Source organism: Zootoca vivipara, chromosome 6 (genome assembly GCF_963506605.1).
Source record: "Zootoca vivipara chromosome 6, rZooViv1.1, whole genome shotgun sequence".
Classification (NCBI taxonomy): Eukaryota; Metazoa; Chordata; class Lepidosauria; order Squamata; family Lacertidae; genus Zootoca; species Zootoca vivipara.
Genome location: NC_083281.1, coordinates 49,854,388 through 49,881,804, shown reverse-complemented (window position 1 = coordinate 49,881,804; position 27,417 = coordinate 49,854,388). Strand labels below are relative to the sequence as shown.

The 27,417-nt window shown below is 46.3% G+C and overlaps 2 protein-coding genes across 3 annotated transcripts in view; one reads left to right on the top strand and one right to left on the bottom strand.

Moving 5' to 3' along the window:
- The window catches only part of DDX28 (DEAD-box helicase 28), a 59,392-nt gene extending 32,479 nt beyond the window's left edge, over nucleotides 1-26,913 (bottom strand). The window contains exons 1-3 of one of the 2 annotated variants that reach the window (XM_035119898.2): nucleotides 25,122-26,913; nucleotides 23,765-23,832; nucleotides 7,404-7,464 (exon numbers count right to left, since the gene is read on the bottom strand). In XM_035119898.2, the coding sequence (XP_034975789.1) occupies nucleotides 25,175-26,845 (1,671 nt within the window). In that variant the 5' untranslated portion in view covers nucleotides 26,846-26,913 and the 3' untranslated portion in view covers nucleotides 7,404-7,464; nucleotides 23,765-23,832; nucleotides 25,122-25,174. The remainder of the gene's footprint in view (nucleotides 1-7,403; nucleotides 7,465-23,764; nucleotides 23,833-25,121) is intronic. The other variant, XM_035119899.2, reaches the window with a different exon arrangement.
- Nucleotides 1,956-19,977, top strand: LOC118086775 (galanin receptor type 1-like). The gene is made up of 3 exons (XM_035118767.2): nucleotides 1,956-2,645; nucleotides 11,088-11,153; nucleotides 19,572-19,977. The coding sequence occupies exons 1-3, from the start codon at nucleotides 1,956-1,958 to the stop codon at nucleotides 19,887-19,889; spliced, it is 1,074 nt and encodes a 357-aa protein (XP_034974658.2). The 3' UTR covers nucleotides 19,890-19,977.
- Nucleotides 26,914-27,417: the final 504 nt, after the last annotated feature.

Genomic DNA, 27,417 nt, shown 5'->3' with positions numbered 1-27,417 from the left:
AAAATTGCCTCTTGTTTGCCTGGATGACTCTCCTTCATTGAAGGCTTTTAAACAGAAGTTGGATGGCCATCTGTTGGGGGGACATATGCTTTGAAATACTGTTGTAAGCTTCAGGAGTACACAGAACTATTGGGCAGAAGAGCAGCCTGAGTGGCCAGGACCCACCGGAAGGGAGTGAGGTTTTTGTATTGTAAGACGTTATTAAGCTGAAAAGGGATTGATAGATGTATTAAATGATAAGATTACTGGCCATTACAGAGTGGACTGAAATGGGAGTGGCAAAATAATAAAGTATTTGCATTAATGTTAATGAGTAATCTTGCTCTATCTCTATGGCTGTGAAACCTCCTTCCCTCTTCCTTACTGAAGAGTTCTGTGTAGCAGGAAAGCTTACGTACTTGTTAACAAAAGTTAGTCAAATAAAAAGTATATTTTGACCTAAAAAAATAAAATGCTGCTGTAAATCTGTCTTTATTTTACACTTTTAACTTATTGAAACCTGCTTTAAGGGTTTTTCTTTTCTCTTTTTTTACAATCAAATGGTGTATAAATATTATAAAATAAAACTACCGTATTTCCTTGTGATTCCTGCTTTGCAGGGGGTTGGACTAGATGACCCTTGGATCCCTACCAACTCTACAATTCTATGATTCTATGAGCCTCATTGGGTGTGCAGCAGCTCCAGGGAAGGGCAGGACCTAGGGAGAAGGCGTGGTTTAGACCTGACGGGCCAGGCACGTAGGATACCAGAAGGTTGTCTATTGGAGAAGGTGGCCCTCAGATTTCAAAAGAGTCCCTGCTCTGGCTTTCTTCAGGTCCCTGGGCAGCCTGCACTTCTTGTACAGAATATTGACACACACAAAGACAGACACCTTTGTGTACATGTTCTTTAACACTGCTCAGAAAGTTGAACGCCTAGTGAGCCAGCAAAGGGATTGAAATATCTATCAATTCTGATTCCTCTCAGTTTCTCACTTTTCTAAGAATAAGTTTAGTTCTCCACCATTCCACATCAGTTTGCATGAAATAATTTTAACAGTCCTCATGAAAATTCACCAGCATTTTAGTGCAATTTTCTCCCAATATACACATTATTCAATGCAAATTTGCCACATATGCACACATTTGCAAAGCAATTTCCCTAAGATAATTCACATTTGCATGCTGATATATGCATTTTTATGCACACTTAGCCCTAGTATATGCATTTTTATACACATGGCTAGAGAACTGCATTGCAATGTTCAGAGAAATGCAAATTTCAAAGAACAGCTGTGTTTCGGTTTGTGTATTGCTCTGGAAAATGCAAAAAGCTTCACCTTTAAATTGAATTTCTGCCCCACCCCTAGAACATGTTTTTAATTTGCACTGTAGATTTTGGGAAATTGGGGGGGGGGAGCAATACTCTTGATTACCCTTCTCGAAACACCCACTATACCAGCACTTTCTCTGCTTAGCTGTCAGCCCTCTCCCCTCCCTCTGACTACAAAGCAAAGGGAGGAGGAGCTGGAAAGGACTCGGTCTGCCACTCTCAGCCTAGGCTCACAACACTTCAGCCGCAGATCTTTGGAAGAGGCTTAAGGCAACAGCCTCTCAAGCGCAGAGGTCTCTTTAGCTCTTTCTCTCTCGCACGCTGTCTCCTCCTGCTGCTGACCTTTGGCTTCCAGTGACCAAACCCAGAAGATTCTCGTCCAGCTGCCTGTCTAGCCACACACCCTTTCGTGGGGCATCACTGACGTTGACCACCACCACACTGGAGAAGGTATCTGAAGAGAGAGCATTCGGGATCCAACAGGTCTCCATCCTGGAGGAGAAGCCTTTGCCCCAGGGTCCAAGAACTCCCAAACCTCCAGACAAAACACACAGACACCCTCTTTTTACTGGAGGGTCCAAGGAAAGGTAGTTCTATCCCTTTCAAAGGGTGTGGGGGGCATCCCATCAAGTGACCTGGCTCCATGGAAGAAGCTGTGAGCAATGCCACCGTTTGCAGCCATGACTTTGGGTTCGAACAGGCCAACGCCTCCCTTTCCTGGCCAAGCATATCTGGAAGTGGCCCAGAGACGGTGATTGTGCCTGTGTTGTTTGGGGTGATCTTCCTCCTGGGCATGGTGGGGAATATGCTGGTCCTGGTGGTGCTTGGCCACCTCCGGCCAGGTGGGCGCCCATCACGCAGTGCCACCAACATCTTCATCCTCAACCTGAGCATTGCAGACTGCTCTTTCCTCGTCTTCTGCGTCCCCTTCCAGGCCACCATCTACTCCCTGCCCGAATGGGTCTTCGGTGCCTTCTTCTGCAAGTGGGTCCACTACCTGGTCATGACCACCATGCTGGTCAGCATCTTCACCTTGGTGGCCATGTCGGTGGACAGGTACATCGCCGTGGTGCATGCCAAGCGCTCGCTCTGCATCCGTAGCAAACGCAACGCCACCCTGGGCGTGGGGGTCATCTGGCTCCTGTCTCTGCTCATCGCCATCCCGGTGGCTCAGCACCAGGCCCTCATGAGAGGCCACCGGCAGGCACCCAACAGCTCCTTCTGCTGGGAGCATTGGGCAGACAACCCTGCGGCCAAGCAGGTCTACAAGGTTACCATTCTGGTGGTGGGTTACCTGCTACCTCTGGTGCTCATCACCTGCTGCTATGCCAAGGTGGGTGCCGGGGCAAGAGGGGATGGAGATGGGTGGTTGGCAACAGGGTTTCAGAATGGTGCCACAGACTTCTTCTCTGTGGCTTAGTGGCTTAGTTTAAACCACGACTACTTGATCCCAGAACTTCTTTTGACAGCCTGCGTAAGATCATTAGGTCTAAGACCACGTAAACTGTGCCACCGGCAATCCCAGCATGTTTGAAGTTAGCTATGTTGCTAGACCTCTTGAAAATCTGAGATTAAGAAGTGTAAGTGGGGGCATTTTCTCCATTCTTGTACTTTTTCTCATGGTCATCTTGCCACTTTCTCTCCGTCAACTATGTGCAGGTCTCTCCTCCCTTGGATATCTGGCAGGACACCTCACTGCTTTCTTTCCAGAAATGCTCTTCTTCCTGCTCTTACTCTTATTCTGCTTTGTTCTCTCTTGTAGGCTGCATTGGCTCCCGTTATTTTCTACATTCATTTTTTATTCAGCCAAGTACAAGCACTAAGATTTCCCTTTTTCTTCTCCCTTCCCAAGTCCCCTAGGACAGTGATGAGCATCAAATGGATTGTGCCCACGGGTGGACACTTTCTGGGGCTCTTGCAGCAAATGCTAAGTTACGGGCGGTGGTCTAAGGAGCAAGGTGGTTCTTACTGCACATGTGGACCTCCCATGGCCTGAGGGCCAATCCTTAGCCTCAGATGCCTTCAGTGTGGCCCCCAAAGGTGACCTCTTGCCACCAAATCCCTCCCCCAATTTTTTGCTGCCTCTCTGTGTTCATTCTCCCCATGTTCAGCCCTCCCCATAGAGATTTGGCCATGCTGAGGAGCCGGGACCTACACCTTAAATCTAATATTGGTAGGTAACCCTTAACTGGTGCTACTCCTGGGCTACTGGTGCTAGTGGACCTCTATTATAGTGGACCTCTATGGCTGATGAAGCCCTGGATTGCTGGGAGTGGGGGAACAGAACTGCAGTTAGGGGTGTGAATTGTTGTCCATTTCCTCCTGATGTGTATCTATCAAAAGAAGGCCGCCTTTCTCCCTTTACATGCTCTCTCATTTCCCCATTCATTCAGTGGGATTTCTGAGTGGACGTTTCGAAGATTGGTGCTGTAAGGCTGCATGTGCCGTGTGCATTACGTAGACATAGGTTATTCCCTAAGTCGGGAGGACTAAATGTCCAAAGGCTTACCTGAGAGTAAACCCCACTGATATCCAAGGGACTTGCTTTTAAGTAGACATAGTTAGGATTCAGGTAAATAGTTTGCCCCACCCTGTAGCTCTCCAGAGGGGATTTATTTCCCTCATATTCTTATTTTTCTTACTCATATTCCTATTCTTCCACGATTATTAATTGCATGCTAGACAATTGTCTCATGATGCATGTTTGCCTGTACAGCAAATTTGAAAAGGAAACAGGGCAGTATTATTAGCATTATCTACATAAAGACCTGCCATTGGGGGAAAAAAACAAAGCAAAAAACAGGTCTGGATTGTGGCTTGTTATGTGTGCTTACTCCCTGATTTGGAATTGCAGTCGTTGTTGTTGTTGTATGTTTACTCAAAAGTAACTCCCGACCTTGGATGTGATTTGGACAACACAACATCCCTGAAAACCTACGCACAAGAGAACAAACGGACCTGCCTCATTGCTTTGAGGGGCTAAAGAGAGCCTTGAGACACTGGGGGTGAAGTGCAGAAAGGGAATCTTAGTAGGACAGGATCCTACAGAAGGAAGTGCCCTTGAATTTAAAGGGAGTTACTCCTAGGTAAGTCATTTTAGGACAGCAGCCTTAGTCCAGTTTGCTTGCTCAAATGTTTAAGTCCCAATCTCAGGATGCTTTGGACAGCACAACATGCCTGCAATGTAGCAAATCCTAATCAAATAACTCCTACTCAGCGCAGACTGAATGAAATGACTGAACCTACTGTAAGTTAGTGTGCCTATTAACTTGAATGACCTACTACTTTCAGTAGAACAAGACTGAATACCACTCCAAGTCTACTCATAAGGAAGTCCTTAAACCATTAAAACAACTACCCACCAATATAATCATACGCAGAAAATAAACCATCATTTCACCTCCCCAAAACCTTGGCAAAAGAATATGCACCTTTTCCTTTTTTATGAAATAGCTGGGGCCAGGTATACCTCAAGGGGCAGGGAGTTCCAATGTCTGGGAGCCACCTTTAACAATGATTGCAGGAAAGCCTGTGTTGTTTTATGATGAGATAAATGTTGTTTGTGACTGTAAGGGAAGGTCTGTGTATTTAAAGCATTTTTAAGAGGGAGAGCGTGAGAGACACTCAAAGTGTATTTGTCTCTCCCCATAACCCCATAACGTATTCTCTCCACTCTTAGACCATTTGTCCCAGTTAGGATGTGTGAATATTTCAATTACTTTCAATTTCTCTCCCCCCCCCAACTTAAGTACAGTTCTTCAAATTACCACATCAGTTTGTGGTGGTGTGGGTGTTTTTTTTGTTTTTTTTAAGTCCTCGTGAACCAGTTACAAACATTTTAATTGAGTCATCATATGAGTTTTCATTCCATTTGCATATGAGTAAGATAGTAGTTCTGAAGCAAGAAGCGTCCTCCCTTTATTTTTAGGTGATGTACAAGTGTGTCATCAGAAGACTGCATCTTACCTTGTACAAAGTGTGTGTGCGTGCGTGCCTACCATCTTGCATGATAATTTAGGGACACCATTTCAGTTGATTCAAAGTTTCTGATTTGATTAAACTTTGCAGTCCTACTTTTTAATGTGTTTTCTTCCTAAGCAAAATTCAGACAGAGATCTTTTGCAGAATATCATTTTCTTCTGCAGGTAATAGCTGGAACAGCGAAATTGCTCGCATCAAATTCTATCAAGCAAGTGGATTACATTAGCACATAGTGTGTCTGGGTAAAGAAAGCCTTTTCAAAGAGAGGAATAGGTATGATCATCCTTGTGTAATTTTTTGGGGGACAAGACCTGGTTACACAAATCGCTACATAGTGTATAAATAGATTTTGGAAAGACCACAGGGAATATAATATCTACGAAGGTAAAATATATTTATTGATCTGCCCACTTTTGTCTCTGGCCCTGTCCCTCTCTGACAATGCCCAGAAGGGAAAGGACTCCTTGCATTCACTTCTGGGCCACTATGCTCTAGCTTGTCTCTGAGACAGGTGTGGCCGGAGTGGACAAGTGTGGACAGGTGTGGACAGTATATTAAGAGCAGAGGAAGGAGGAAGCCTTCTGGGTGAGAGAGACAGGAATGGAGTGAGAATAGCTTCCTTCCTACAAGAGTACAGCCCTAAACTTATCTTGCCTCCTTTCCTCCTTTCTTTTCTTCCCCTCCAGCTAAGATCTTGGGAACTTCCTCCTTTCCCTTCCTGTGGGGCACTAGGGACTCAGGGAGTGCCACTATCACAAAATACAGAAGGTCGGGTCTAATGGACTTGATCCCCAATAAAATGTCCTTTTCATGACAGGTATTGAGTCAGATTTGTCTCCCACGGAAGCTGGGACTACCTCAAATTATCCATGTTCCCAGCCGGGTGATGCTCACAGCAAACTAATTGAACCAACGACAATAAGAGTTGGCTTTCTTTCCCCTTTAATGCACACCTGTGCAGAGCTTGTGAAGCATTAGGCTTGAGTCAAATCCAGAATGTACCCACATGCCTACTTGGCTTTATGAATCCTCCCCATTCCTGAACCATGGCAGGTCCTATTCTACATACTTGCTCAGTCATGAGACTAGTTCAACACCTGCCCACCTTTTCTCGGGTGGTCGTGTGCCCTGCTTTACAGAAGACAGTCCTCTGTTTGAAGGCATCCTGTATTTCAAGGGTAGGAAGCCTGTTCATTGAACGCAACCCATAGAAACATAGGAAGCTGCCTTACAGTGAGTCAGACCATTGGTTCACCTTGCTCAGTAGTGCCTTCCTTTCAGTAAGTAGCAGTGACCTGTCTGCTGGCAAGCTGGCTCAGCAGCTATGCTCCCCCTTCCACTTTCCTGAGAGGCTCCACCTCCTCACTGCAACGGGTCCAAGGGGAGGGCGACTTGTCACTGTGTGGGCTCTCCGCAGATACCCAGTTATGCTGACTCTTGGTGCTGGGCCAGATGCAAAGATGAGCAAAATGATAAGCAGCAACGTTCAGCAAAGCAAAGAGCAGGAGCGGAAAAACCGTCCCAGAGAGTTAAGCTGGTGTAGTTGTTTGATCAGGACTTCGGAGACCCATGTTCAAATCCCCATTCAGTTAGGAAGTCTTGGACAAGTCACTGGGAGTGGCCTAAGCTACCTCCCAGGTTGTTAATGAGGGTAATACAGCAAACTAATGTGCAGGAGCACCTTGTTCCACTGTGAACCCACCTCAGGTGCCAACACTGCAGGGAAGATGTGGATCAATCGAAGGAAATGTGATCAGTCTTGCTTTGGGACAGGCAGGTGGCTGGAGTGAGTGAATGAATGTATGTTTCCTTCCAACCAAAACATTCTGTAGTGTGGCTGCTTGGGAGTAGTTTGCCTTCTGCCTCATTGCTTTGTGTAAGTATGCCAGCAAGAGGTATGCATGATAGATTTTCTTTTAATTAATTGGCTTAAGTACGTAAAGTCTCCTAGCATTAATGGTTAAGCCCATTCATTGCTTGGTTACAGTGCTTGCTGTAACTGCGTTTTCAAAAGGTTAATCTAAATTTTGTTGGTGCACTGCACGAATTCCCCCTCTTAATGCCATTCTTTAAAAGAATTAAAATAAAATCTCCAGTGAGTCTAACGTACCTTATCTTGATCCTGGAATGGAGTTAAATAAAAGCGAAACCTTTATGCAGAGATTATTTACCTGAAAGTAAATAATAGACAGTTGTTTACAAGCAGCTCTTTAAAAAGAAAAAGACTCTGTCGAGGGGAAGGGCCATAGCTCAGGGGAGAGCATCTGCTTGGTTTGCATGAAGATTGAAGAAGGTCTCAGGTTCAATCCCTGATATTTCCAGGTAAGGCTGGGAATGTCCTCTGCCTGAAACCCCAGAGAGCTGCTGCCAGTCCATGCAGACAAAGGTGAGGGAACCTTTTCAGCCCAAGGGCACATTTCCTTCTGGGCAACCTTCCGAGGGCCACATGCCAATGGTGGGCAGGGCCAGAAACAAAAGTGGGCAGAGCAATGAATGCAAATGCCACCTTTGCCCAGTAGCTTAGTTTTTGCATGTGCCCCTCTTTATCTATTTATTAGTTACAGAAACATTTATATACCACTATATCACAAAAATATATCATTCTCTATCCAGGGAAGCAAAAGGTCTCATCAGAGTTCAAGGACACATTCCAGGCAGGCAAGAATCCCCAAGGTGCAAAGCAGAGTCAGTCAGAGAAGGGGGCAGCCTGGGAAGGTGAGGGGTAGGGGTAGGGGGAATCCTCGGGAGGGTTTGGAGGACCAGATAGAGAGGCTTGTTAGGCCACACTTGGCCCTTGGGAATGAGGTTCCCCATCCCTGGTATAGACAATACTGAGCTAGATGGACCAGTGGTGTGACTCACTGACAGGCACCTTCCTGTGTAATGGATCTACTAAGCCTCGGGTAGGCAAAAAGCAGGCTGGGATCTACTGCTAGATCTTTTTGCTAGATCACAAGAATTTCCGACCTCCAACTAACTAGCAGCAGCAACAATTGGAAGTCTGCCTTCCTGGCTGTCAAAATGAAGAAGGCTTTGGGTGAGTGGCAGGAAGGAAGGTGTGTGTGTGTGTGTGTGCGTGTGCGTGTGTGTGTGTGTGTGTGTGTGAGAGAGAGAGAGAGAGAGAGAGAGAGAGAGAGAGAGAGAGAGAGAGAGAATGGGAGGGAGGGAGAATGAAAACTCAGTTCTGGTAATGAGAATGAATCCTTGGGCTGAGCATAATGCTCAGAAGTATCATTGTCCTTCTTCAGTTGTGAGTATACATCTGCTGCACTGAGCCAGTGTGGAGGGGAAGTCCATGTGGTGCCCTCTAGATGCATGTTGCTGGACTTCGATTCCAGCTCTCATCATCCCTGACCAATGGTCCTGCTGGCTGGGAGTGATAGAAGGCAGAGTCCAACAACATCTGGAGGGCACCATATTGGTTATCTCTGCACTTGGTTCCAGTTGGTGGCTGTCAGAGATCCCCTAAGTAGACAGCACAAGCCAGGTGCCTGCCCACCACTGTACTTAGCAACACACACCTGCTGAGATTGGCTGTGCCTCTTATTTAGAGATTATAGATGAAAAGCAAGAGCTCTCTAATATAAAGATATAAATAGAAGCCAGTACACAACATTATTTGAATATCCAAGGAGACAGAAGCATTCCTGTTTTTACAAGACATGCTTTACCCATATGCATTTCCACTTTGTTCTATTTATATACCTGCACCTGACAGGTAAGAACCCAAGAAGCTCGATCAGACGAGAGACCTAACTGGTCCAGCATCCTCTTCCCCACAGGGGCCTTGCCTGATACCTGGGCAAAGCCTGCAAGGAGAACATCGGGGCAATGGGCTTATCCTCTCGTTGTTCCCTGGCAACTGGCAATTCAGGGCCAGACTGGAATCTTATGTTAATTACATGAATACAATTGAGTCGTGTGGATTTTGTTATGTAAACAGCTGCTCCGGGGGAGCCTGAACAAGCTCAGCACCACTGGGAAGGCAATGTGAAGTTGAATACTTTCTCTCCTTGCTACGGGTTGACAATGACCTTTCCAAAGCATCTCTGTGCATTCCACATTAGCGTCAGTGGAAGATTCAACTGAAATCCAGAGAGCAGCTTCAGAAAGGTTGCTGTTTTCATAACAATAAAAATGCATGTTATTTGCATTCACACAATGAGCATTATGCCTAATAGTCTCATCCACAAAGGAATATTGCTTCCAAACCTGAAGGTAGCATATAGCCATCCCTATTGAATAAACACTGACACAATATAGGAAACAAAACACAGCCACCCTCGAATGGAGTCGAATGGCTGAGTTCAATTGTTGAGTTGAATGGTTGCCACCGAAATATGTCAGTCACAATTTTAGTCCATCACACTCCCTTAGTAAACTCAACTCAAAAGACCACTTTCCCCCATTGCTAATAACAAGGTCAGATCTCACTTGTCATTCCCAGACTGGACTGCTACCATGGCCACCTGTTAAATTTGGCTCATGGGGTGGGGGGTGCTGGGGGATGTTATAATCTGACCCACCAACCAGATCCAATTACGCACCCCTGGGATTGCATCAATGTCGTGAGAAACGCAAATAGCAGAGAGCTTCCAAAATGAACCCCAAAGCAGAAAACAATGTGTCTTAAGATGCTAAATATATGGGTTTTGTTTTCCAAGCAGCCCAACGTATTTCAGCCAATTAGTGTTTAAAAGCTGTCTTCAGGGGCTATAACAACAGAGGCAATACATCATGTGAATCATTTCTACTCAACGTTTAAAAACAAACTAAATTGATTATGTACAAATTGCATATAAGCTTAGATAAACGAATCAATGTGGGAGAGGGACAGATCTGATTCTGGCAGGGGCCATGGCTGGGAGCAAAGGGTTGAGCCTTGTGCTTCCTGCACACTCCACAGTCTGGCCCTTCCGCAGTGCCACCAGTTTGGTTCTGGACTGGCTTTCAGTGTGGCTACCCCTGTTTCGTGGAACAACATCCCTGTGGAGATATGACAGGCACTCTCTTTTTTTGTCCTTATGGAAACAATTGAAAACATTTTTGTTTCACCAAACTTTTCCAGCTAGGTGAAAAAGGCTCTGCCTTATGTGTTCATTTTGCCTTGTTTTCAACCTATCTTTAGCTGGTTTTGGGGTGTTGTTGTTTAGTCGTTTAGTCGTGTCCGACTCTTTCTGACCCCATGGACCTTAGCACGCCAGGCACTCCTGTCTTCCACTGCCTCCTGCAGTTTGGTCAAACTCATGTTCGTAGCTTCGAGAACACTGTCCAACCCTCTCGTCCTCTGTCGTCCCCTTCTCCTTATGCCCTCCATCTTTCCCAACATCAGGGTCTTTTCCAGGGAGTCTTCTCTTCTCATGAGGTGGCCAAAGTATTGGAGCCTCAGCTTCACGAACTGTCCTTCCAGTGATCACTCAGGGCTGATTTCCTTCAGAATGGAGGTTTTGGGGTACTGTTTTCAAAACTATTTACTTATACCACAAAACAGCTTAAAAAAAAGTTTTGAAAACAGTAACCCATGGTTTTGGGGTACTGTTTTCAAAACTATTTTTTAGCTGTTTCGTGGTATAAGTAAATTAATATCAACACATTCTGGCCAGGCAAAGTCACTTGAGGAGAGCACAGGGTTGGTGTGAGGTGACCTGGTAAGAGTCCCAGGAGCTGGCAAGAAATAGCCAGAGGGCTGTACTTGCCCCCCACCCTGACCTAAGGTACCCCACACCCCTGATGCAGCAGAATAAGGAGGATCTATTGTGCAATAAAGCAAGTTTTTCTTTCTTTCTTTCCTTAGGTTATACGCCATCTTCAAAAGAAGGTGAAGAATATTTCCAAGAAGTCAGAGAGATCCAAAAGAAAGGTAAATTAAAAGAAAACAGCATCCAATTACCAGGGAACATTAGCAAGCAAAATATTGCCTGCCCCAGAGCTAAAGTATAACTGATCACAGAGTCCTGTAAAATCATTCTATCAGGCTCCATCAGAAGCATATACTTTTCAGTGCTGTCAGCCAGATCACTATTTAGATGCCTGACTATGGCTTGTGGTTTTGGTCTGTTTCCTTCCCAATTATGTATGTGATTAATTCTGATTCTGATGCGATTAATGAATTGTAGCAGACGCTTGCCTCTTCATCCAGGTGACCTTTGGAAGCTGTACAAATGTAAAACTCCAGAGACATTTATCTTGCTCTGTTGAAATGATATCTGAAGTTGGAATATACCAGTATTTAAGTTCCCAAGCGGGGGAGCAGACCTCCCACCCACCTCAAATGAGTGGCCTAAAGGCAGGAAAAGGTGCAGAGCAGGGGCGGGCACCTGCCACAAGATTTGGTTTGGATCCTAATTCAGCATGTCGGAAACCACATTACTTTGATCTGAAGTATTTTGGAGACTGCCTAATTTGGCTTGGGGTCCAAATCTTAGAATTGTACAGCTAGAAGGGACCACAAGAGTCATCTAGTCCAACCTGCTGCAATGCAGGAATATTTTGCCCAACAACGGACTTGAACCCACAACCCTGAGATTAAGAGTCCCATACTCTACCAACTGAGCTACCCAGCAGAAACCACTTTGGACAAAATGAAGCTTCATTCAGTATGATGGGGAATTAAAAAATGGCTATTGTCTTGTCATTTGCAGGAATAGTACCGGTAGTATCTGTTCTCCAGAGTAGATAAAAACATGCCAAATTATGGGCAAAATATATCCTTGTGGTTTGGTGATGAGTTATCTTTAAAGCTTGATTATCTTTTCTATTTCTCTAGACCATATCTGTACTACAGTATAGATACTGATATCAATTCCTTGCCTTTCTAACACCATTTCCCATGCAACACCTCTCAGCCTCCTGGCTCTCACCCAGGACGCCACCCATCCACCCTGGCTCTCACTCAAACAAATTCACAGATCAATGCCAAAAACTCATAATAAGAAGAGTTCCTGCAAAATGCTGGCATGACCTATATCTAGCGTTACTTTTATGGGCAGGCGTCAAGGTTGACAGAGCTTGCTCAGGCTGCTTCCAGCTGTGTCCCACATACCTAGTTCTAGGCTACAGCAGATTTGCTTTGATTGGAGTTTCTTAGGGGGTCTAAAGGATGGCAAATAGAACGCCCCACCATAAACATGCCTCTGCACACTTCTCTTCTAGCAGGGAAGGAAACTTACATATTTTTTTAAAAAATTGTTGAATTCTTCAGGTTGAATTCTTCTGGATTTTTGTTGGGGGCAGGACTTTTGTTAGGGGGGCAGAACTGATGTGATTGGTCAATTCGTTAAATATTTCCATTGTTTTACTTGACTGGGGCTGCCCCCTGCCCCCTGACTACACCCATGGGGCAGACAGCATGGCAGGGCAGTGCCCCATTCACCCCTGTAGGCTGGCCTGCACTGAATACAACAGAAGGATGGAGCCATCTTGTACACATACATAGAACTTACATATCATTCTCCATTCACCGCAGATGCTGTGTTCTTTCAATGCCTGGCTTTAAAAATTCAAACAGCTTTCAAGGAGGAAAAATGAGGGGATTAAGTATCAAGGAGGAGAGAATAAATCCTGGATGTGAGCCATATTGCCTGTGCTGCTCTTCTGTTTTCAGGATCATAACTCAGACCGTATAGTAACAACAACAACAACAACAACAACAACAACAACAACAACAACAACAACAACACCGGTCTTGAAAGATCTACATTGGCTCCCAGTATGTTTCCGAGCACAATTCAAAGTGTTGGTGCTTACCTTTAAAGCCCTAAATAGCCTCGGTCCAGTATACCTGAAGGAGCGTCTCCACCTCCATCATTCTGCCCGGACACTGAGGTCCAGCACCGAGGGCCTTCTGGTGGTTCCCTCGTTGCAAGAAGCCAAGTTGCAGGGAACTAGGCAGAGGGCCTTCTCGGTGGTGGCGCCTACCCTGTGGAACGCCCTCCCAACAGATGTCAAAAAGGAAAACAACTACCAGACTTTTAGGAGACATCTGAAGGCAGCCCTGTTCAGGGAGGCGTTTAATGTTTAATAGATTATTGTGTTTTATTTTTCTGTTGGAAGCCGCCCAGAGTGGCTAGGGAAACCCAGCCAGATGGGCGCTGTATAAATAATAAATTATTATTATTTTCATAACAACAACATATTTATTATTTATACCCCGCCCATCTGGGTGAGTCTCCCCAGCCACCCTGGGCGGCTCCCAATCAAATATTAAAACAATACAGCATTAAATATTAAAAGCTTCCCTAAACAGGGCTGCCTTCAGATGTCTTTTAAAGTTAAGATAGCTTCTTATTTCCTTGACATCTGGTGGAAGGGCGTTTCACAGGGTGGGTGCTGCTACCGAAAAGGCCCTCTGTCTGGTTCCCTGTAACCTCACTTCTCGCAATGAGAGAACCGCCAGAAGGCCCTCGGCGGTGGATCTCAGTGTGCGGGCTGAATGATGGGGGTGGAGACGCTCCTTCAGGTATACAGGACTGATGCCATTTAGGGGTTTAAAGGTCAACACCAACACTTTGAATTGTGCTCGGAAACGTACTGGGAGCCAGTGTAGATCTCTCAGGACCGGTGTTATGTGGTCCCAGCGGCCGCTCCCAGTCACCAGTCTAGCTGCCGCATTCTGGATTAGTTGCAGTTTCCGGGTCACCTTCAAAGGTAGCCCCACGTAGAGCGCACTGCAGTAATCCAAGCGGGAGATAACCAGAGCATGCACCACTCTGGCGAGACAGTCCGTGAGCAGGTAGGGTCTCAGCCTGCATACCAGATGGAGCTGATAGACAGCTGCCCTGGACACAGAATTAACCTGTGCCTCCATGGACAGCTGTGAGTCCAAAATGACTCCCAGGCTGCGCACCTGGTCCTTCAGGGGCATAGTTACCCCATTCAGGACCAGGGAGTCCTCCACACCTGCCCGCCTCCTGTCCCCCACAAACAGTACTTCTGTCTGTTTCAACCTCAATCCACTAACCACCATCCATCCTCCAACCGCCTCCAGGCACTTCTGTCTGATTCAACCTCAATCCGCTAACCGCCATCCATACTCCAACCGCCTCCAGGCACTCACACAGGACCTTCACCGCCTTCACTGGTTCTGATTTAAAAGAGGTAGAGCTGTGTATCATCCACATACTAATGAACACCCAGCCCAAACCCCCTGATGATCTCTCCCAGCGGCTGCATGTAGATGTTAAAAAGCATGGGGGAGAGGACAGAACCCTGAGGCACCCCACAAGTGAGAGCCCAGGGGTCTGAACACTCACCCCCCACCACTTTCTGAACACGGCCCAGGAGGAAGGAGCGGATAGTGCCCCCGGCTCCCAAGCCCTCTAGACGGTCCAGAAGGATGTTATGGTCGATGGTGTCAAAAGCCACTGAGAAACCCAGCACAACTAGGAAAAACTCTTACCTTTGTCCCTAGCCTGCCAGAGATCATCGCAACCAAGGCAGTTTCAGTCCCATGGTGAGGCTAGAATCCTGACTGGAAGGGATCCAAATGGTCCGCTTTTTCCAGGCGTGCCTGGAGTTGTTCAGCAACCACCCGCTCAATCACCTTGCCCAGGAATGGTAGGTTTGAGACTGGGCGATGTTGGCCATATTGGCCGGGTCTAAAGCTGTTTTTTTAAGAAGCAGTTTAATGACCGCCTCTTTCAGCGGGTCTGGGAAGGTGGCGGGGGCGGATCATCCGAATTGGTCCTACCTCCCTGCAGAGGGGAAGGGTCCCATATAGTGTCCTCTTTCAAGCCAGAATAGCCAGTGGTTCTTCTTTCCTTTGGCAAAGGAACTGTGCAGGGCTGCCTACAGACATTAGAACAGGGTTTCCGAAAATAGGGTCTCCCACTGGTTTTGAACTACAACACCCATCATCCCTAGCTATCAGGACCAGTGGTCAGGGATGATGACCTGTCCAAAAACAGCTGGTGACTCGAGTTTGGGAAACCCTGCATTAGATCACAAGAATAACCTACTGGATCAGGCCAAAGGCCCATTTAGGTCAGCATCATGTTCTCACAAAACCCTTTGCTTATGGGAAGCCAACAAACAGAACACAAGCACAATTGCAGTTCCCAGCAACTGCTGTTCAGAGGCATACTGCCCCTGAACATAACAGTAGAGGGAGAACATAACAGTAGAGGGAGAACATAACATAGCCATTGTGGTGGGTAGCAGCTAATGGTGGGCACTGACATTGGTGCTGTGGTCTTGGGGCAACAATAGATAGCTACAGTATAGTTCCCCATTTTAAATTTCCCAAAATGCTCCTGGAGAAATGCTCTTGGTGCCTTAGGGGTCAAATTAATACAAGGACCTTGAACCTGGCTTGGTAGCAAATGGGCAGCCAATGCAGATGCTTTAACAATGATGTCACATGTTGTTAGCCATGTTGTGCTCCCATCAGTAGTCAGGCCACTGCATTCTGCTCCTGCTGGAGCTTCTGAATCAGGCCCTAGGGCAGCCCCACATACAGCGTATTACAGTAATCCAGCCTTGAAGTTACCAACACATGGATTACAATGTGCACATGTACATAATGCATACAGTGGAACCTCGGGTTGTGAACGTGATCCGTGCAGGAGGCATGTTCACAACCCGCAGCGCCGTGTTTGTGCATGCGTGTGATGCATTTCGGCGCTTCTGCGCATGACGTCATTTTGTGTTCCTGTGCATGCGTGAGCACTGAAACCTGGATGTAACCCGTTCCGGGACTTCCGGTTTCAGTGCGGGCCACACCCCGAAAACGCATAACCCACAGCGTTCACAACCCAAGGTATGGCTGTATATTGCTGACAATAACAGACACAAAGGCATTATATTAGGGGAAATTGCTTTCAAAAATGTGTTTTATGAGAAATGCACACTAAAATGCTGGTGAATTTTTGTGGGGTACTTAAAAAAATTGCAAACTATGCTGAAATGAACCTGGGGAAAATGAGAAACTTGGATAAATGGAAACTGGCAGATTCATCCATCCTTATAAGTCACAAGTCCTCCCAGAGTATCCCCATTGCCATCTGCAAAATGTTGATGGGAGGTTGGATGGTAGCTTTTGCCAGAGGGCAGCTATTTAGCATCTGCTTCCCATCTGCAGCAAGTGGGAACAACAAACTTTCTTGCAATGCTCTAAGAGGGGTGACTCAAAATGATGAATGTGAACTGTGATCCCATTCCCATGAACAGCATATGATTCTTATACTTTGGACTGGCTGATGGCACTTTTAAACAAGAGTCCTTGCAGTGCAGTTCTTCCTCTGCAGCTCTTACATTTTTGGGCTACTACAAGACTGGCAGAAGTTGAATTAATTGGTTTGGATTGAATCTAAAAATCATTTCCCCATTTGGAGCGTCTACTGCTGAGATATTCTTTCTTGCTCTACCTTCCTCTGTCCATTAGCTCTCTAGCTTCTGTTCCTGTGATATTACATCCCATAATACGATTACAGACTTTGCCACCTATTATCCTGGTATAGATGAGGTGGAGAAGGGGGAAGGAGAGAGAGAGAGAAAGAGAACATTCAGCAGAGACATTTGAGTTTTGTTCTCAGTTCTGTGGCAGATTGCTCCATAACATTTTGTGAGTATGTTTACACTCCTCTTTGTAGAGAATGAGCACTACCTCTTCCATTGCCAACCCTGCCCAAAAGCAAAGGGTGCCTTCTCCTATTCTCTCTCTCTCTCTCTCTCTCTGCATGTGTGGACAGGGATGGGTGAATCAGTCAATTTCAGTGTCTCTCGGTTTCTCCTCTTTTTTTGCAATTCATCTTTATCGGTTTCTCCTTTTTCCAATCTTCAGTTCTTCACATTTCCACATGGGAGAGATCATTGCTTTATTCAGGTCTTGCTAGCAGGTTTCCCATAGGCAACTGGTTGCCTCTTACTGTGAGAGCAGATGTTGGGCTCAGTGGGTCTCTTTGCCAAATCCAGCAGGGCTCTTCCTGAGCTCTTATGAGCAGCTGCAGGTTCTCTAACAGACAATGCCCTTTCTTCATGTGTGCTTCACCTTTTCTGCCTCCACTCCATAAGCTGCTTTGTAATTATTTTCCAGAATTACCAAAAATGTGCTGTAGAACATCTACGCAGCTCCAAATGGCTTTGTTCTCTGAGCCAAACACAGGTAACCAAAGCAACGTGATTAGGACGCATTTCCAACAGCACTTTAGCCCATGTGAGGTTTGCACTTTTGCAGTGATGTTTGAATGATGACTCAGATTGAGATTACGCTCAGGCACCCGACAGAAGCCAGTGTTAAAAGGGCAATGCAGACTATACCAGGATGTTGAGCAGGGCTGTCAAAACTCCAGAGGGGTCAGGGGACGAAACTTCACACCCAGCTAATGTCCATAGGAACATGCCTAAGGTTTTTTGTTTTGAACCACAAAGTCAATCCCACCGTGATTTACTACTATCATCCCTTCCAGGGACTATACCTCAATCCTCTGTAATTTACACATCCTGTAAAATCCAAATCAGGGCCTGCTAATGGTGGAGTGGAAAGTGCAGGCCATCATCATCATCACACAAAAGCACATACACACCCATGGCCACAAACCCCTATAGGAAGCATGACATAATAGCCAATGTTAGGATCAGAGTAACTGCAATTCTTTGCCTGATTACCTGCAAATGAGCTTCACTGAACTCAGTGGGGCTTTATTTATGACTGCATTGGCTAAGAACGTAAGTGCACCAGGCATCTTTTCCCCCTGGCTTCTCCGGGCAGGGCTTGGAGACCCCCATCTGAAATCCAGGAGAGTTGCTTCCAGTCAGTGCAGGCAGTACTGAGCCAGATGGATCAGTCGGTCTGTGTTGGTATATATATGGCAACTTCCTGTGTTTCCAACCCAGCATCCTGTTCTCGCAGTGACCAGCCAGGGAGCTCTTAAGAAGGACCTGTGCACAACAGCCCTTTCCCCATGTGTGAGTCCCAGTAACAGGCATTCAGAGGCATACTGCCTATTGCCTCTGACAGTGGCTAGTAGCCGCTGGTAGCCTTTATCCTGCGTTATAAAATAAAAACAGCCCTGCAAAATCAGACCAAAGGCCCATCTAGTTCAGCATTCCACACGCAGGCAGGACGGGATTGCAACTGGAGACATCTGGTGCTTTCTTAGGTTTATAGATAAACAGGTTGAAAAGCAAGCAGGCGGGCTGTATGAATCCCAAAGCAGCAGCATTCCAGCACCCCTTGCCAGCCAGAAACTTCTTGGCAGTCATCTCCCGCCAGCTTAATTCAATCACATTTACAGCTATGTTTTGCTAATGGGAAATAAAGTTTTAGAGCCAAGTCCTGGATGTTTATCTTCTGCCCATGCACGAGCCCCTGCAGGTATATGTACAAAGGGAAGGACTTGCCTGTGATGGTGTCACAGCTCTGTGCCTGCAGTGCTGTGTTCTTAGACATCTGGCTATTAGCAAACACTATTTCCCTCTACCCCACACTGAATCCAAAGGGAAAACAAAGACACTTCTTTCTTTTGGGCACGTGCAGATAAAGCCTGACTGGAAAAGCAGCTAATTAATGGGTTGTTAGACTGTTCAAAACAGCTAAGAGGATTAGCCCCCCATTGACCAAGTTCAGCAGTTAATTGCAGCTATTTTCCATTTAACATGTTGCAGATGGTGATAAGGCTATCCAGATTCATGATTATTCTAGTATCTTCTGACCATTTCTCAGTACCGCCTCTTTATAACATTTTCTTTTGTAATTGGTTATAAGTGGAGGTTGTCTTTGTTTTGTACATATGGTTTGTTAAAGGCCTCTTGCAAATTTACTGTGTGCTATTTCTGTTATTGTCTCTCTGTGCTATAAGTAGGATGGGGAGAGTGGAACAGAATTTTGGGAGGCAGGCTCTAGAAATAAAAAAATATGATAAAAGTGTAAAAGACTATCCAACCTATGCTGCTGTGCAACTGCACACAAATTAAACATGTGTGGAAGCAACATTAACATTTTGCACCTGCCTTCCCCATCTCAATTCCTTCCAGATGTTTTGGACTACAACTCCTACCGTCCTCGACCACTGGCCATGCTGGCTGAGGCTGACCGTAGTTGCAGCCAAAAACATCTGGAGGGCACTAGCCTGGGGAAGGCTGATTTGCATCCCCCAAAGTCAGCCAAATCTGTTTTAGATGGTAGCAATACTTTATAATAGTCAGACCACATTCTGTGTTGTTGATGTTGTTGTTGTTATTATATTTACACACCCTTCACTCTAAGGCCCCAGGGCAGGCTATACAACTATCAAAACACACTATTAAAATTTTAAAACCTTTGTTTGCTTTTGTCTTCTAGACAGCTCAAACAGTGCTGCTGGTGGTTGCTGTCTTTCTAATCTCCTGGCTCCCGCACCACGTCATCACTATGTGGGCTGAGTTTGGCAAGTTCCCCCTGAACGATATCTCCTTCACCTTTCGCATCATCGCACACTGCTTAGCCTATGGGAACTCTTGCATCAACCCCATCATCTACGCTTTCCTGTCGGAGAATTTCCGCACAGCCTGCCGGCAAGTCTTCACATGCAAGGGCCTCCTTCAGCCGCCTCCTGCAGAGAAGATGGTGAGGATCCGCATGGAGAACTTCTCCACTTCTCACTCAACAACCAACGTGTGACATGGGGCGGGGAGGAAGAGCTATCAGCAAAGGAAGAAACAGAAGAGAACACAGTAGTGTCCAGAAATTCCTTGCACAGACGCAGATACATCTCAACAGGGGGAAAAGGGGGTGGGGGAGGGGGAGGGGGAAACAGACCCATTCTGGGTGTTCCCTCTGTGACATTAATGGTACTCACAGGAGCTGTCCATTCCTCATCGCCACTGTTTAGACCATTGCTCATAATTGTGGCTTCAGAGCGACAGCCTTCTGACATGCATACCGGTATGTACAGGATGCTGACGTGCATATGTATAGGAACAAATTTAGAATCACTGTAAATAGGGACGCTGTAAATAGGTGATAGGGACACGGGTGGCACTGTGGGTTAAACCACTGAGCCTAGGGCTTGCCGATCAGAAGGTCGGTGGTTCAAATCCCTGTGATGGGGTGAGCTCCCGTTGCTCAGTCCCAGCTCCTGCCAACCTAGCAGTTCGAAAGCACCTCAAAGTGCAAGTAGATAAATAGGTACTGCTCCAAGCGGGAAGGTAAACGGCGTTTCCATGCGCTCTCTGGTTCACCAGAAGCGGCTTAGTCATACTGGCCAGATGACTGGGAAGCTGTACGCCGGCTCCCTCAGCCAGTAAAGCGAGATGAGTGCCGCAACCCCAGAGTCGTCCGCGACTGGACCTAATGGTCAGGGGTCCCTTTACCTTTTTTAATTCAACCGAAGTACAATATGGGGAAGACACTGCCCAAGTGACTGGTGGGCCTGCTCAGTCCAGAGGCTCACTGTTGACAGGTAACTTCAAACCCTCCCAGTCAGTCTATACCCTTCTTACGGTTCTTTATTTTTAAACTGGACTTGGACCGCAAAACCCTTCAAAGTGGGGGCTGTCCTTTGTGGAGCAGGACACCTATCTGCTTTCACTATGCATGAAGTGTAGTACAGTAGTTTCTTATGGAAAGATATGCCCATGTGTGAAGTAAGTGTATTTAGCAGTGACAGATAATAAAGGTAAGAGGATGTTGAGGGGAGACACATTGGAAAGCAATTGCTGCTATGGATCCATAGTGCTAAAGCTCACTTTTGTTTCTACCACCTCATTTGTGAAAGGCTTCCTTGATGTTGCATTGCACATACCAAGACATTTTGAAATTTTGGCCCAAAATAAGTCTGGATTCTGCCCTTTCGATACAGAATGTACATTGGCATAGTCACTCTTTTTTGCATAATTTATTTAAAAAACTTATTCTTTATTCTAGTTTGGGTAGTAACAGGAAGGAGCTAGCTAGGACACTGATGCCTCCCTCTCAACTGCTGAAAATTATTTCAGCTACTTTTCTGGGTTCTGATGTTTCAGCATGCCCTGCCTGAATACTGTTAAGTATATCTTCATAGCCATAAGGACTAGAAACTTGTTTCTCCATCTCCAATTAAACAAACAAACAAACACTTTGATTTGCAGGAAGCAGAAATCTGCTTCTAATACATTTTGCTTCCAATGCCATCCTCTCTGCTTACTCCATATCCTGCAGAAAAGGTTGCCCAGGCATAGCCCAGATGGCCCAATTCATATATCCAAGTGGCACATTTATCATTTGAAACACAATGTGCACAGCTTCATTTGTGAAAAGTGTTGATGTGACACCAGTTCCCTGCACAGTTCTGACAAGATGAACAAGTCTATCACAAACCTCTGCTTTTGTGATGGTGTTGCTGAAATCCAAGGACTATGTTCAGAGCCCCCTGGAGGGTAAACATTAAATAGATCAATCTCTACAATCAGAAAGAGTTTGATCTGATTCCACCTTGCCATGAAGACCTGTGTCCACATAGCTCTGTCGCCACTAGAAAGCCAGTGTGGTGTAGTGGTTAAGAGTGGTAGACTTGTAATCTGTTGAACCGGGTTCGCGTCCCCACTCCTCCACATGCAGCTGCTGGGTGACCTTGGGCTAGTCACACTTCTTTGAAGTCTCTCAGCCTCACTCACCTCACAGAGTGTTTATTGTGGGGGAGGAAGGGAAAGGAGAATGTTAGCCGCTTTGAGTCTCCTTCGGGTAGTGATAAAGTGGGATATCAAATCCAAACTCTTCTTTTCTCTTCTTCCAAAAAGTAACCATACTGTGCGTAATATTCCTGCCCAATCACTGAGGTCTTTGGGAGATTTGCCAAATCACTGCTAGTGGTACTCCCATGGTTCAGTTGCATGGCTTGTAGTCACGAGGAGCCATGCATTCAATATTGTAGGCCCAGTTTCATGGAACTTCCTTTCAGTTGAGGTCAAGCAGGCCTGCTGAACCTCCGGCACCTACTGAAGACTTATTTTTAGTTCAGCAGGAATTATGATTTTACATTCTTAATTGATTTTTGTCATTATTGTGTTGGTTTACTTGAAAGGATAGATAGAATTTGAAGGGACCCCATGGATCATCTAGTCCAACCCCGTGCAATGCAGGAATATGCATCCATACAGGGATCAAACCCGCCACCTTGTTGTTATCAGCACCATGCTCTAACCAACTGAGCTAACCAGCTTGTACACAGCTTAGAGACTATAGTAAACATGATAAAATTGGCAGGTGCAGGTGCACACCAGATCCGGCTAACCCTGGAGTGGGGCATGGGAGAGACAACAGAGGGGGAGAGGCAACAAGAATAATCAGAAAATAGGAGAAGGGCAGAGGCAAAGGCAATGCATCATGTATGTTAAGAAAATGTCATTAGAAACATGTATACTTTGTGCTGAGCTTCACAATGGTTTTCATAAGGCACCAATATGTCTTTCTGTTCAGAGGCATTGGCTGCAAACTGTGTGCTTGCGTATGTATATTTTTAAATTTCTTTCTGAAATGAATACCTATACCTATGGGTATAGGGTGGTAAAATAAATAAATGTTCATGTTAAAAAATATCTGTTACTGTGCATTATCTGAATGCATCAGACTAACCACCAGGTTGTGCATTTTCCCCTACATTGTGTTGCTGTCGTAAAAATGAAAAACACCATAGTGATCAGTCTGCAGTGGGAATGTCCTTTGCTTCACTCTGCTGTGCAAAATTGGAAAACACTGTATTAAAACATTGTGTGACTCAATGTTCAATAAGTCTCGGTGCTTTTTAAAAAAATAAAAAATAGCCCTAATCAACTAGCTATCAATCCTGCATGGTGCTGCTTCAGGGGCAGGGATCGAATAATAGAATTGTAGAGTTGGAAGTGACCCAAGAGATAGGTCATACTTGGAAAGGTAATGAATAAGGAAGCAAGCCTGAAGTCCAAGAATTATTATAGAAAGTGGTCCCCAGATGTTCCACAGGTGGTCATTCATAACTGGCCAGTAAAGAAACCCAGCACAATAACGAAAACAAATTTTGAACTACAAGCAGGAATTCAAGCCACCGTAAAAGCTTCCATTGATTTAGGAAACTGTCTAATTGTGATCAGAGGCAGCATCAAACTAGCCTTTCAGGATCCTGGTGTATGGGATAAATTTTGGTCTCTAATTCATATGTTTACTGAATTTATTCAAATTAAAAGGTTGTCTAAATAACCACACCAACCTTTCTCTGTACTTAATTCAGAAAGGGAATTGCAATTTGTAAAAGGCAGCCTGTGCAGAAGGGGCAGGAGGTTCTTGAGCCATAAGACTCCTGCCTTTTGTCACCTATCTTAATAATATCCAGATAGTTTCCAAGAGAAAAGAAAGGAAGATTCATTATATTGGCCCAATTGCAGGTACAGTACTGGAATAAATATGTCCAGGTTAGATGCCCCAAACTCCTACCCTGCTAGCAATCTATTTTCCATAAATCAAAGGAATTATCCATTAACAAATGCTCAAGATAAGCTCAGGCGTATAAGTACTGGTAATTATAGAAAAGCATATTGTGATACCTTCATCTCCTCTTGAAGATACCATAACTGACTAGAAAACATCCAGAAAGGACCTGGGACCTGGCAGGCTGGGATAAGAGAAAGGCAGATAAAGTTTTTTGTACAGGTATCAACCCTTCAGATCAGCAGCATAAGTGGGTTATGCTAGGACAACAGGAGTTGCACAGTCATTTGAAGGTCACATCCTATTGGTGCTGGTACAACCACTGCGGCTCTTGCACCAGCAATACTGGTGGCCTTGCAATACGTACCTGTATGTATATTGCACCCACACGGAGATGTCAGGCTGGATTTAAGCTGTTAGCTCAATGTGAATACCACTTGAGTAAATGGGTCAAATCAAGTCTTAACTCTCTTTTATTTCATTAGGAGTTAAGTTCGGCTAACAGACTGGCTTCACATGCATAGGAACATAAAGGAAAAGGTAAAGGGACCCCTGTTAAGTCCAGTCACGGACGATTCTGGGGTTGCGGCGCTCATCTCACTTCACTGGCCGAGGGAGCCGACGTTTTGTCCGCAGACAGCTTCCGGGTCATGTGGCCAGCATGACAAAGCCATTTCTGGTGAACCAGAGCAGCACATGGAAACGCTGTTTACCTTCCCGCCGGAGCGGTACCTATTTATCTACTTGCACTCTGATGTGCTTTCGAACTGCTAGGTTAGCAGGAGAAGGGACCGAGCAACGGGAGCTCACCCTGTTGCAGGGATTCGAACCGCCAACCTTCTGATTGGCAAGCCCTAGGCTCTGTGGTTTAGACCACAGCACCACCCTCATTGGAACATAGGAAGGTATGAATATTTTCCAGTCACAAGTTATTTTAGCTCAGTAATGTCTACACTGACAGGAAGCAGCTCTCCAGGATTAGAGGTAGGCACTTTTCTCAGCTCTACCTCATGATGGCTGGGATTGAACCGGGAACCTTTGGCATGCAAAGCATATATTTCACCACTGACCAACAGTTCATGCATCAAGAAAAATGTGCAAATGGCAGAGGGACAAGAAGGGCCTGTTGGAAAGTTCTGCCCCCAATTCTCTAACTGCTCTGGCTGCTTAGGTAAGCGCAAGTAACAAAGGGTGCTTCAGGTATAGGTTGTTATTCTTTCTTTGAAGTTGAACCTGACCTCTATAGGTGAAACCAATAAGGGGATCACACAAAATAGTTCCACCCTCCCCTATATGTGATGGATGTGCTCACCTAACACACAAGCATCAGCCTAAATGAAACTGAGAAGTCAGACAATTCCATTCCAACAGTCATTTATGCTTGTGCCTTTAATGAGTACATGTTTATTTGGTTGGGCTGCTCTTTTGCACAGATTCTCAACCTAAGCACACAGAATGTTTGATTGTACTTACACAGTCAAGTACCTATTCAAACATCACTTTAAACTGGAATCCTTTAGTGAAAATCAGACCTTTTTCTTTTTATACAAAGCTTCTTTAACAATAGGCTCCATCCCTGGCAATGGAGTCCTTTTACGAGCTGCAGTTTCTATTTTCCGGACAAGGTCCACATCCCACCTGTGGGTTACAAAGCTAATTGCAGTCCCAGGGAACTTACTGCCTGTGCGACCAATACGCCCAACACGATGCAGGTAATCGTGCAATGTTTGTGGGAAGTCATAGTTCACAACTAGCTCTACGTGGGTGGTGTCCAGACCCCGGGAAGCAATATCAGTGCATACTAAGATGTCAAATTCGCCTTTCTGGAAGGTGCCAAAGATGCCAGCTCTCTCACGTGCTGCCATCTGTCCTTGCAGGCGTAGGTGTTTAATTTTATGATCATCCAAAATGTAACCAAGCCAGTTGACAGTGCTGGCCTTGTTGCAGAAAATCAAAACAGCTCCAGATGAGGGCCCCCGGTCTTTCATAAGCTGCAACAGCTCCACCACCTTGTCAGCGCCTTTCAGACGCACGAACTTTTGCTCAACATGAGGTTGAAGACGATGCAGACTAAAGCTGGTCAGGACATTGAAGCTGCTCAGATCAGCGACTTTACTCAGAAGGTCACCCAACCCCTTTGGAAGGGTGGCTCCTACAGCCACTAACTGGGATTTAGGATTCCAAACATCACCAAGTTCCTCAGGGCTAGTGGCAAAGAAGGCATGCCGAAGCACATCTTCCACAAGGTCTACAAATGTGGGATCCAGCAATGTGTCCACTTCATCCAGCACCAGGCAGCACAGCTTTTCCAGGGACAATCCCTTTCTCCGCAAAGCCTTATACAGTGCGCCCGGTGTGGCCACCAAGAGATCGGCAGGACCAGCCCGGAGCTTTTGCCGAACAGAGTGTTTGCCCCGGCCACCACCAATTTCCCTCACCTGCAAGTCCAGTGGAGTGCACAGGTAAGAGGCAACACGTCGCACCTGTCCTGCAAGCTCCCGGGATGGCAACACCACCAAGGAGCGGGGGGCAGGGATAGCAGCGGCCCCATATGTGAAGGCCGGGGATTGCAAGAGTCGCTGGATAAGGGGCAGTAGGTAGGCCAGGGTCTTCCCGCTGCCAGTCTCTGCAGCACACAGCGCATTGCACCCTGTCAGCAGGGGAGGGATGGCACGTATCTGCACAGCAGTGGGCTTAGAGATGCTCAGAACATCCTCTAAGATGGAGGCCAGCTGTGGCTGCACTCCCAGAGCTTGGAAAGAGGAAGGAGCAGCATCAGCAGCATCAGGGTCTCGCTCTTGAGGCGACTCCTGTCGCATTCGCTGCAGCTGGAAATAGTCCCCCCGAGACAAGCGATGCTTCCAGCCAGCCGAGACCAAGAGCGGCTGTTCCCAGCGCCCCACTGTGTGGCGAGCGGCTTGACTGAGTTCCGGCCGCCGGCTCCGCAGCAAAAGTTTCCCGGTCCGGGGAAGGTCAGCTGCGGGGGCGCCTTTTCCTCTGGGCCTCAAGGAGCCCCGCTCCAGCCGGAGTTGCCAAGCGCGCGGGATCCGCACCACCTTCTCCTTCTCCGACTCTGGTGGGGGTGGCGGCCCGCCGGAGCTCGGGCGGAGCAGGACCCAGCGGTGGAAAGCCAGCCGCAACCACGGGGTAAAGCGGGTCGGGGCGCCCTGAAGGGCCCCGCACGCGGCGAGAGCCATGAGACGGAGCCTCCGCAAAAGCAGAATAGGAAAGTTTCGGTAAGAGTCGCGTTCTAATGACGTCTTAAGCCCGCTCTTGTTTCTATTCGGCGATCGGCCTCACCGCATGAGGTCGTCGGCTCATGACGTAAACCGCGTGCGCTGTGCCGCGTTTAGAGAATGCTCAATTGGTACGCCATAGAGAAAGAACTAGAGTGATACTTCCGGCCGTGATGGTCTCACAGAAATATAACAAGATATTGCAGACGCACAAAAAAGGTCTGTTTATGGCAGACATAGGCAAACTCGGCCCTCCAGATGTTTTGGGACTACAACTCCCATCATTCCTGACCACTGGTCCTGTAAGCTAGGGATGCTGGGAGTTGTAGTCCCAAAACATCTGGTGGGTCGAGTTTGCCTGTGCCTGGTTTATGGACTATTTATGCACGTAGAGTGGTGTCGCTCTATTGCTGTGGTACCTCCATAGGTATTACACCATATCTAGCGCTTCATCATACCTTACCTAAATATTTCAGGGTTGATGCCCAAAATTGTAATGGTTCAGTCTCTGTTGTTTTCTATGGACATCTCTC

What these genes read in the sequence shown, in the direction of transcription:
- LOC118086775 (XM_035118767.2), top strand. Translation starts at nt 1,956, where the DNA reads ATGGAAGAAGCTGTGAGCAATGCCACCGTTTGCAGCCATGACTTTGGG. An exon ending in TCACCTGCTGCTATGCCAAG is followed by an intron (nt 2,646 to 11,087) that starts GTGGGTGCCGGG and finishes TTCTTTCCTTAG; the next exon opens with GTTATACGCCATCTTCAAAA. An exon ending in CAGAGAGATCCAAAAGAAAG is followed by an intron (nt 11,154 to 19,571) that starts GTAAATTAAAAG and finishes TTTGTCTTCTAG; the next exon opens with ACAGCTCAAACAGTGCTGCT.